General features: G+C 64.7%; 2 protein-coding genes across 11 annotated transcripts; both read left to right on the top strand.

The window, feature by feature from the left end:
- The first annotated feature begins 145 nt into the window (after positions 1–145).
- RHOT2 (ras homolog family member T2) lies at positions 146–5,694 on the top strand. 8 transcript variants are annotated; one of them, XM_065893428.1, is made up of 19 exons: positions 146–199; positions 319–377; positions 476–557; positions 640–683; positions 1,596–1,649; positions 2,135–2,187; positions 2,266–2,374; positions 2,470–2,571; positions 2,644–2,742; positions 2,871–2,979; positions 3,074–3,194; positions 3,398–3,482; positions 3,559–3,701; positions 3,785–3,885; positions 3,971–4,101; positions 4,198–4,278; positions 4,390–4,512; positions 4,604–4,806; positions 5,089–5,694. In XM_065893428.1, the coding sequence occupies exons 1-19, from the start codon at positions 163–165 to the stop codon at positions 5,213–5,215; spliced, it is 1,863 nt and encodes a 620-aa protein (XP_065749500.1). In that variant the 5' UTR covers positions 146–162; the 3' UTR covers positions 5,216–5,694. The 8 variants fall into 8 exon arrangements, with proteins under 8 accessions (XP_065749500.1, XP_065749505.1, XP_065749499.1 ...); XM_065893433.1 differs by having other exon boundaries at positions 160–199; positions 3,971–4,107; positions 5,089–5,215; XM_065893427.1 differs by having other exon boundaries at positions 163–199; positions 2,868–2,979; positions 3,971–4,107; positions 5,089–5,215.
- A 1,736-nt stretch (positions 5,695–7,430) lies between these two features.
- On the top strand, positions 7,431–9,642 carry RHBDL1 (rhomboid like 1). Of its 3 annotated transcripts, none has more exons than XM_065892890.1 (8): positions 7,431–7,469; positions 7,908–8,066; positions 8,279–8,503; positions 8,588–8,736; positions 8,865–8,977; positions 9,052–9,152; positions 9,236–9,296; positions 9,371–9,642. In XM_065892890.1, the coding sequence occupies exons 1-8, from the start codon at positions 7,431–7,433 to the stop codon at positions 9,640–9,642; spliced, it is 1,119 nt and encodes a 372-aa protein (XP_065748962.1). The 3 variants fall into 3 exon arrangements, with proteins under 3 accessions (XP_065748962.1, XP_065748960.1, XP_065748963.1); XM_065892888.1 differs by having other exon boundaries at positions 7,905–8,066; XM_065892891.1 differs by lacking the exon at positions 8,279–8,503 and having other exon boundaries at positions 7,905–8,066.
- Positions 9,643–10,144: the final 502 nt, after the last annotated feature.

The following is a 10,144-nucleotide window of genomic DNA, read 5'->3' as shown; positions in this document are numbered from 1 at the left end:
CGGTGGCGCTGCCGGGCAGCTAGGCCTGTCTGGCCCGCCCGCCTCGCTAGGGCGGCTGCGCGGGCGGGGGCCGGAAGTGCGGGCGCAGCTACAGCGCGGGTCGGGGTCGTGGGTGGGGACCGGGCCTGCACTGGGGTCGGACTGCAGCTCCCGGCGGCCAGCATGAAGCGGGACGTGCGCATCCTGCTGCTTGGCGAGGGTATGTAGGCTCCTGGGCCTGGGTCAGGCGGGGGTCGAGCCTGGTCGGGGATCTTGGGGCCGGGGTGGGGAGAGGCGCCGCGACCTTGGCCGCCGCGCTGACCGCGCCGCCCCGCGCAGCCCAGGTGGGGAAGACGTCGCTGATCCTGTCGCTGGTGGGCGAGGAGTTTCCCGAGGAGGTAAGGCCGAGCGCGCCCCCGCGCCCAAGAAGGGACCAGGTCCGGGCGCCGCCGCCCTCCGCCCTTCCCGGCTGTCCTCACGGCCGCGTCTGCCCCAGGTCCCTCCCCGGGCAGAAGAGATCACCATTCCCGCGGACGTCACCCCAGAGAAGGTGCCCACGCACATTGTGGATTACTCAGGTAGAGGGGCCGCCCGCCCGCGGTTGCGCCCAGGAGCGGACGTCTCCGGCAGGTCTGCAGTAGGGTCTCTTTTTCTACCCAGAGGCTGAGCAGACAGTCGAGGAGCTTCAGGACGAGATTCACAAGGTACAGTGGGTCCTGGGGAAAGGGGTGCTGGGCACGGGGGTCAGGGCTCAGGCCTTGGGGATATGGCTGCCCTGGCTTGATCGGCTTCAGCCTCTGAGGAATTGGGTTAAGGTACCCAGAGTGTCCGCAACCTCGCTAATTCTGTTGTGACCTGTTAGCACTGAGTGTCCTTGGGGTCCCTGTGATGCGCTCTGCTGGGAGCCAGGAGGAAGGCCCATTCCTTCCTTTTGCATGCGTGGTTGGCCAGCCCACAGCTCTCCGTGCCTAGCCTTCCCTCTTCTGGTGGACCCTGGGGAGCAGTCTCCCAAGTCCTTGAAAGTGATCCCTTGGACAACTCTGTGCCCAGCACCCCCATTCCCCACTCCTTAGTCCAGCCCACTGTCCTGGGCCTCTGGGCCGCACCGGGTGTCATGACCAGGGCTGTGGGCTGCACAGCTAGCTCTCTGCTCTCTGCACAGGAGGACCTGTGCTTGGACCAAGCTTCTGGTGGGGGTGCTGCCCCTGCAGCATCTGCTGTGTCCTGGGGGTGCCACTGGGCAAGGGTACAGGCCGCAGCCACTGTGTTGCCATCATCCCCTACCTTGTGCTGTTGTCCTCCGTCTGCTGTTGCCTGTAGTGACCAGGGAGCGAAGGGCTGAGGCTGGGGCTGGGGAGTCAAGTTTAAGGGTGGCTGTGTCCTGAGCCCTCAGGGGACTCGCTGACCAGAGCTGCAGTACTGGGGCCTGGCATCTGCAGCAGAAGTAGGTAGGGAAGAGCTGGCCTGAGGTGTGCCTAGCCAACAGCCAGTGACTCGGCCTGGGAGCAGCTGGAAGGGTGGGCTCCCCCAGTCTCTGAGCCCTGTGCTGTCCAGCTTGTGAGTGGAGCAGGGAGCTTCAGATCCCACCATACAGTTCCTCTCCCTGTCCCCAACAGGCAAACGTGGTGTGTGTGGTGTATGATGTGTCTGAGGAGGCCACTATTGAGAAGGTGAGCAAGGGAACTCTGTCCATCCTAGCTTTCTGTCACTGGCGCCGAGCCTGGTCATCCACCTGTTCTCTGCACACACCACAGGCGGATGCTCAGTTGACCCGGGTTCTGGGCAACTTGCACCCGTGGCTGGCCCCACTGGGGAGCTTCACAGAGCCACCCTGGCCAGGGCCCCCAAAGCTCCCCCCGAGTTCCCGTGACCCTGTCTCCCGCCGAGAGCGTGGATGGCCTTGCGTCTGAATCTCTTGGGCCTGCGGGAGGAGTTGCTGATCTCAGGCTCTTTGTGGGTGTTTGGGAACTGCTAGGATCAGATGAGGTCCTACCTGCCCGCTGCTCTTCCCCACTGGTCTTGTTGCCAGTGGCCGTGACTTTGGCTCTCAGTGGCCCTCAGTCTCCCCCGTCTCTCCTCGAGCCAAGTGAGAGTTCCACATGGGAGCTGTGGGCCAGGCAGGCCCCCATTCTCATGGCCAGGTCTTACCTTTCAGATCCGAACCAAATGGATCCCGCTGGTGAATGGGGATACCAAGAGGGGGCCCAGGTAATAGGCAGGGCTCGGGGAGGGGGGCTGGGCCCCGCCAGCTCCCTGACCCCTGGTGACCGTGGGTCTCTCCCCCAGGGTCCCCATTATCCTGGTGGGCAACAAGTCGGACCTGAGGCCGGGGGGCTCCATGGAGGCTGTGCTGCCCATCATGAGCCAGTTCCCTGAGATCGAGACCTGTGTGGAGGTGAGCAGGCAGGGCCCCGGGGGTGCCAGGACTGCAGAGGCGAGGACAGGGGGCCTCCCTGCCTCCCCCTCTGAGTCTGTTCCCACGTGTCCCAGTGCTCGGCGAAGAACCTGAAAAACATCTCAGAGCTGTTCTACTACGCACAGAAGGCCGTGCTACACCCCACGGCCCCCCTCTATGACCCTGAGGCCAAGCAGGTGGGCCGAAGGCACCGGTGGGGAGGGCGAGCAGGAGGGAGTGGTGGGGGTGCTGAGCCGCTGTCCCCACAGCTGATGCCCGAGTGCGCCCAGGCCCTCACACGCATCTTCAGGCTCTCAGACCAGGACATGGACCAGGTGCTTAGTGACCAGGAGCTCAACGCTTTCCAGGTGCGCCCCCTTCTGTCTCCTGGCGGTACCCACCCTCCCAGCTGCAGCCACACCCCACGCCTTTGCTGCCCTTGTGACGGATGGAGAGGGCAGCTGGCTGACTAATGGCGACTTTCTCTCGGAAGCAGATGTCCTGCTTCGGGCACCCTCTTGCCCCGCAGGCCCTGGAGGACGTGAAGGTGGTGGTGAGCAAGAATGTGGCAGGAGGCGTGCGGGATGACCGGCTGACCCTGGACGGTGAGGCCCGACACTCTGCCTACATCGGTCGTGGGGTGTGGGGCAAGGCCGGGCTGTGCCTGGTGTTACTTCCTTTTCTGCTTCTCCTGAGCAGGCTTCCTTTTCTTGAACATGCTCTTCATCCAGCGAGGCCGCCACGAGACCACGTGGACCATCCTGAGGCGCTTTGGCTATGGCGACTCGCTTGAGCTGACGGCCAACTACCTCTGCCCACCGTGAGTGGTGTTTGGGCTCAGGGCTCGCCTCCCATCTGTGTCGGATGGGGCCTGGGGCTCCTGGACCCTGTGCTGGGGGCCATCGGGGCGTCTCTCCCTGGCGGGGGGACTCTCTGCCTGCCTGGACGGCCTGTGTTCGGAGGAGGTGCCCTGCGGAGCACAAGGAGGTGTGCACAGCCCCACCCCGATCCCGGCACCCGCAGGCTCCGTGTGCCCCCTGGATGCAGCACAGAGCTCAACCACCGCGGCTACCAGTTTGTGCAGAGGATGTTCGAGAAGCATGACCAGGTGAGGGCGCTGGGCCCCACTGAGCCCCACCTTGGCCTCCCGCCCGCACATGTCACCGCAGCTCCTCTGCCCGCAGGACCGGGATGGCGCCCTCTCGCCAGCAGAGCTGCAGAGCCTCTTCAGCGTGTTTCCTGCTGCTCCCTGGGGCCCCCAGCTCCCTCGCACGGTCCGCACCGAGGCCGGTCGGTTGCCCCTGCACGGGTATCTCTGCCAGTGGACGTAAGTGCAGCCCTCACCCACTGAGACATGGCCTCACCCTCTGCCCTGCTGTAACGCCACATCCCCACTTATCCCGTCTCCAGTCTGGTGACCTACTTGGACGTCCAGCACTGTCTTGAGCACCTTGGCTACCTGGGCTTCCCCACCCTCTGCGAGCAGGATTCCCAGGCCCACGCCATCACAGGTGGGTGCCCGCTTCCATACCGGCCCCCAGCCAGTGCCTCCCCGGCAGCCCCTCCCTCACGTTCATCCTCGCTCCCTGCCCACAGTCACCCGGGAGAAGAGGTTGGACCAGGAGAAGGGACAAACGCAGAGAAACGTTTTCTTGTGCAAGGTGGTAGGGGCTCGCGGAGTGGGCAAGTCCTCTTTCCTGCAGGCTTTCCTTGGCCATGGCCTGGGGGTGAGTGTCCATGTGTGCCGTGCGTGGACCTGGGGGGCAGGGGTTCTGGAAAGAGTCCAAGCAGTGAGCTTCAGGGGCGTCCCTCCTCTGCACCAGGATGCTGGGGAGCCTGCCGGGGAGCCCTCTGCCTACACCATTGACACCGTGCAGGTCAACGGGCAGGAGAAGTACCTGATCGTGAGTCCGGGGTCCCCAGGGTAGGCCTAGAGTGTGCACGCTGAGGGAGCCGCCCAACGCAGCCCTGGGAGACCTAGCCTGTGCCCCTCTGAGGCCACCCTTTCTGTTCAGCTGTGTGAGGTGGGTGCAGACAGTCTCCTGACCGCCTCGGCCGACGCCACCTGTGACATCGCCTGCTTGATGTTTGACAGCAGCCACCCCAGGTCCTTCTCGCTGTGCGCCAGTGTCTACAAGGCAAGGTCCTGCCCACCCTGGGGGCCCTGCTGCATAGCAGGGCTGTGGGCAGGTGTCCCCCAGCACACTCACATGGCCCCTCCCCCTGCAGCGCCACTACATGGACAAGCAGACCCCCTGCCTCTTCGTCTCCTCCAAGGCTGACTTGCCTGAAGGCGTCTTGCTGCCTGGTCTGTCTCCGACTGAGTTCTGCCGTAGGCACCGGCTGCCCGCCCCCGCCCTGTTCTCTTGTGCCGGCCCAGCTGAGCCCCGCGCGGCCATCTTCACCCGGCTCGCCACCATGGCTGCCTTCCCGTGGGTACCAGGATCGAAGCCCCTGTGTGGCAGACCCCTCCCTATCCCAGGAGAGTGGCACAGCTGTGGTGTCAGGACTGGAGTCAGTCAAGGTTGCAGGGTGGGCCTTGGTGCCCGTGCTGATGCTCAGGCGGGGCCCTCGGGGCCTGGCCTCACAGGCTGCCCTCTAGTCTGGGGGTACTGCCATGCTGGGCACTGACACAAAGCAGCTGAGTGGGGCTCTGGGACTTTGTAGGAGACGGAGGTGGGGTTACAGCAGCAAGACTCCCCTCTCTCCTGCAGACACCTCGTCCACGGGGAGCTGCACGCCACCTCCTTCTGGCACCGGGTGGCGCTGGGGGCCGTCGGGGCTGCCGTTGCTGCTGTTCTCAGCTTCTCACTCTACAGGGTCTTGGTGAAGAGCCGATGAGGTCCCAGACCCCACAGTCTGATCTCAGGGTGCTGGTGTGGGGCCACTTGCTTGGTGGGGGATGGAGACCCTCTCAACTTTCCTCCTGAGGACAGTCCACCTGCTGCCCCACCCCTGCCTCAGCCCCGAGGGTGGCCCTGGCTCCCAGCAGCCTGTGTCCGGCCTTGCTGCAGGTGCCGGGCATGACCCTCTTCTGTGGGCATCATGTGTTGGAGGGACTGGGAGGTGTGGGTGAGGAAGTCAGTGACCCCAGACCCGAATTCTCAGGGCTCCACTCCTCCTTCCTGGTCCCATGTGACCAGAGGGTATGAAGGGGGTAAGAGGGCAGAGCTTTGGGCCAAAGGCAGGGGTGTGGAGGCAAGAAATGGCTGGACCATTGTGCACGCCCCCACCCCCCAATCTGAAGACAGGTCCAGGGCTGTGCCTCTCACAGAAGACATGAGATTGGGTTTCCTGATTAAACTTCACTTGTGTCTTTTACATATTGGGTCCTGCTTTCTGAGGATGACTTCTTGAATTAACTAAAACATGTCTTTGGTCTGGGTGTGGGCTGGGAATGTTACTCCTGACCCCCCCCCCCCGCCCCCGCCGCCTCCTCTCTGGGTCACCATCCTGAGGTCTCAGGCCAGGGTAAGGACGAATTATGGCCCAGCCGCAGCCTCAGGGCCTTTAGGTCCATTGAGGTCCATGCTGGCCTGAGGGTGAGAGGCTGGAGGGGGCCTGATACCTGAGGACCCCCCTGATGTGACCCTTCCCCACAGCCAGGTGTATTCACTACCCAAGCCTCAACATCCTGTCAGGTTGGCTGAGGTGTGCTGAGGATCTGGGGTTTTGGGATGTGCTGAAATGTCCTGGTGTGCGAGGTGGCCCTGGTCTGGGGGAGCTGCCCTGTTTCTCACACCCCACCCAGAGGCCTTTGCCCCTCCCACTGGGCAGGAGACAGCCAGAGCTCCAGCCTAAGGACAAGGGGACAGAGAACCTTTCTTGGGCTGAGGAGGGGGCTCAGCTTGGAGTTTAGGTGCTCACTCTGGCGTGCATTCTGGACGTGGAGCAGAGGCAGTATGTGGTGTGCTTGGGTGGAGGACCTTGGCCAGACAAGTACCCCCTCTACTTCCTGTAATTAGTCATTCTTTGCAAGACAGGCCTTTAGGCCAGGGCCCCTCCCCCAGCCCTGACAAGCTGTTTCTAGAGGCGGGGGAGGTGCCTCCTCGGCACGGGATGCTCAGGCCTGACCCAACAGGGGCTGGGGGTCACACCCTTAAGTTGTCTCAACCATCCCGCTGGCCCCCCAGCTCCAGTGACCTGAGGACCCCTGGTGCAGTTCTTACTAAAGCTGGGCAGGGCAGGATGCTACTTCTAGCTGCTGCATCTGTCCTGAGGCGCAGCTGCACAGGCATTCTGAGCGGTGCTGTCAGGGGTTGCTATGGTTATAATTACCACAGCCTGTCACCTTCCTTATTGTAGGGGGTCTACCTGTCCTCCCTGGGAAGTAGGGCTCCTCTCCATCCCAGCTGCGGTCTTGTCCATTGGGGGCTCTCCCCACCCCCATGTCCATGGGTCAGTTTAGCACTGTGGCCACAGGAGTAGTCAGGAACCTCCAGCCCAAGTTGTGTTGGTCCCCACCCACTGAGCAGGGCCTGCTGCAGGGACCTCCCTCAACCCTAATAGTTGCCCAGTTGGCTTCAGTGCTCGCCGCTGGGGCCGTGGAGCCGCTGTTGCCGGGACGGTCAAGCATGTCTGACAGGGAGGGAGGTGCCTTCAGGGAGCCCGGTGGGGGGAGTCCCCAGCAATGGGTTGTTCCCTGAAGCCTTCCCCGAGGAGGTGGCATCGGCGCTGAGGCCCAGCCCGGGGCAAAGGGGTGGGCGCAGAAGGGGTTTGCGTGCCGCGCATGACTCAGTTTCCCGGCTGCTGCCCCGCGGGACGAACAGCTGCAGCCCGGGGCGGGGCGGGGGCGCCGGCACTGGAGCCAAGCGCCCCGCGCAGTTCTTGCCCGGGCACGTCCGCGTGCGGGTCGCGCGCGTGTCCTGACCGCGAGTGGCTGGGCTGGTAGCGGCGGCGTGTGCGGCGGGGGCGGGCGGCTCCGTGACGCGGCGCCGAGCGGAGTGGGCGGAGCCGGAGGGCAGGGGCGGAGCGGAGTAGTCCGCAGAGAAGCCCCTCCCGGCCGCGGCCGCCGACCCCGGCCCCCGGCCCCCGGCCCCCGGCCCGGCCTGGCTCTATGGACAGGAGCTCGCTGCTGCAGCTTATCCAGGAGCAGGTGCGTGGAGAGGTGGGGGGCGCCGGCACCGCCCCCGTTGCCGGCCCCCCGCCCTTGGGTGGGCCGGGGGGACGGAGCTCTGAGACCCTCAGCGCAGCCCCTTCCCTGCACGACCTTGGTCCCCTGCACGAGACCGAGCCAGACTAGGGCGCTTGGGGAGGGGCAAAAGGGTTGGTGATTGCCCTCAGACCTTGGCCCTACCCTTCCAGGATGGGCAAGGCAGAAATGAGGTGGGGAGACGGCTGGAGAGCTAGCGGAGCTAGAGGCCGGGGACCTAGGTACCGGTTCCTACAGCTAGCTCCTGGGACCATGTGGGCACAGGGGCCTGGACCCAGGGTGCTCGGAGCCTGCCTCTCCCGCCTGACGTGGCTCAGCCCTGTGGTCCTGGGGCCCGGCCCACCCTCAGACCTTGGCCGCTGGCCCCCCCGACCCCAGCAGCTGGACCCTGAGAACACCGGCTTCATCGGTGCGGACACCTTCGCTGGCCTGGTGCACCGCCATGAGCTGCCCCTGGACCCGGCCAAACTGGACATGCTGGTGGCCCTGGCCCAGAGCAACGAGCGGGGCCAGGTCTGCTACCAGGAGCTGGTGGACCTGGTCAGTGCCACAGTGGGTGGGCAGCTGGGGTGTGGGCGCAGTGCCCTGGCTGGAGTGGGTTGGGCAGGCGGCCCCTCCTCCCTGCCTTTCCCATTGGGGAGGGCTATAGCCATGGGGCAGGGCTTCAGACCCTGTGACAAGCTGGGTGGACCACTCAGGAGGGACGGCCACGGGGGGAGTATGGTGGCCTATGCCTAGGCCCCGCCCCCCAGATCAGCAGCAAGCGCTCAAGCAGCTTCAAGCGGGCCATCGCCAATGGACAGCGGGCACTGCCCCAGGACGGGCTGCTGGACGAGCCAGGACTGGGTGTCTACAAGCGGTTCGTGCGCTACGTGGCCTACGAGATCCTGCCCCGAGAGGTGGACCGCCACTGGTACTTCTACCGGCACCGCAGCTGCCCACCCCCTGTGTTTATGGCTTCGGTCACCCTCGCCCAGGTGGGCCTGCCCGTCCACCACCCACCACCCCGGGAGCCTCCCTTATCCTTGGTCTTGCCTGGCCCCAACACTTGTCCCTCCCAGATCATCGTGTTCCTGTGCTACGGGGCCCGTCTCAACAAGTGGGTGCTGCAGACCTACCACCCTGAGTACATGAAAAGCCCCCTCGTATACCACCCCGGCCACCGTGCTCGGGCTTGGCGCTTTCTCACCTACATGTTCATGCACGTTGGGTGAGTGGGCCCACCTCTGGCACCCCTCGGATCGGATCGGGAGGGCTCAGCCTCTCGAGGTGGGGGCAGGGGCCTGGTAGCCCCCTGGCGGACCCCACCCTTCACACCTATTTGCCCCATACGGCCAGGCTGGAGCAGCTGGGGTTCAACGCACTCCTGCAGCTGATGATCGGGGTGCCCCTGGAGATGGTGCATGGCCTGCTCCGCATCAGCCTGCTCTACCTGGCTGGTGTGCTGGCAGGTGAGGCAGGTGTGTGCGCCCTGGCCACCTCACTGGTGGGCCTCACCCTCACGGCTCTCCCCTTGCTCACACAGGCTCCCTGACCGTCTCCATTACTGACATGCGGGCCCCTGTGGTGGGGGGCTCCGGCGGGGTCTACGCCCTGTGCTCTGCACACCTGGCCAATGTCGTCATGGTAACGGGGCAGCCCCTGCGGCGGGGTGCGGGGAGGGGCCCATAAGGCCTCCCTCACAGCCTTTTTTATTCACACCCCATCAGAACTGGGCTGGGATGAGATGTCCCTACAAGCTGCTGAGGATGGTGCTGGCCCTGGTGTGCAGTAAGTAGGGAGCCAGGGTGGAGGGGCCTCAGCCTACGGCTAGGGTGCCTCTCACCTGTTGCCTCCCTCTGTAGTGAGCTCCGAGGTGGGCCGGGCCGTGTGGCTGCGCTTCTCCCCGCCACTGCCTGCCTCGGGCCCACAGCCCAGCTTCATGGCACACCTGGCGGGCGCGGTGGTGGGTGTCAGCATGGGCCTGACTATCCTGCGCAGCTATGAGGAACGCCTGCGAGACCAGTGTGGCTGGTGGGTGGTGCTGCTTGCCTATGGCACCTTCCTGCTCTTCGCCATCTTCTGGAACATCTTTGCCTACGACCTGCTGGGTGCCCACATTCCCCCGCCACCCTGACAAGAGTTCCCAGGGCCACACCAGCCAGGGCGCAGCATCCGTGGGCCAGCCACTAGGGAGGCCTGCATGTTCGTCCTCTGTGAATGTATGTCTTGAGGCTGCTTCTTCCTGGTGGGTGCAGGTGGCCCCTGTGGCCCACTGACTCCAGGCCAAGCCTTACACCAGCCCTGGCCGCCCCCTCCCAGGCCTGGAGGAATAGGACTGATGGACTGGGCTGAGTGGTGGAGGTCCCCAAGGGTGGCCCCAGAGGAGACCCTGCCCTGGCCTCTCCCATGAGACTTGCAGTCTGAGCCTTTTTGGAGAATGAATAAATATTTTACACAGCACCAGGTGGCTGTACTGGGCACTGCGGGCTGGGCTGGTCTCCCCCCAACTCACTGATCAAACTGTGAGGGCCCTTCCCTCCACACAAGCAGCAGCCTGGGCTTCCCCCTTGCTTTTCTGCACCCAGCATGAGGTGTCTCTGTATGGGAGATGGGAGCCCCTGGGGAGGGTCATGGGC

This window comes from Phocoena phocoena, chromosome 15 (assembly GCF_963924675.1).
Source record: "Phocoena phocoena chromosome 15, mPhoPho1.1, whole genome shotgun sequence".
Taxonomy (NCBI): domain Eukaryota; kingdom Metazoa; phylum Chordata; class Mammalia; order Artiodactyla; family Phocoenidae; genus Phocoena; species Phocoena phocoena.
The sequence above is the reverse complement of the archived record's forward strand: the minus strand, read 5'-3'. Positions and strand labels throughout refer to the sequence as shown.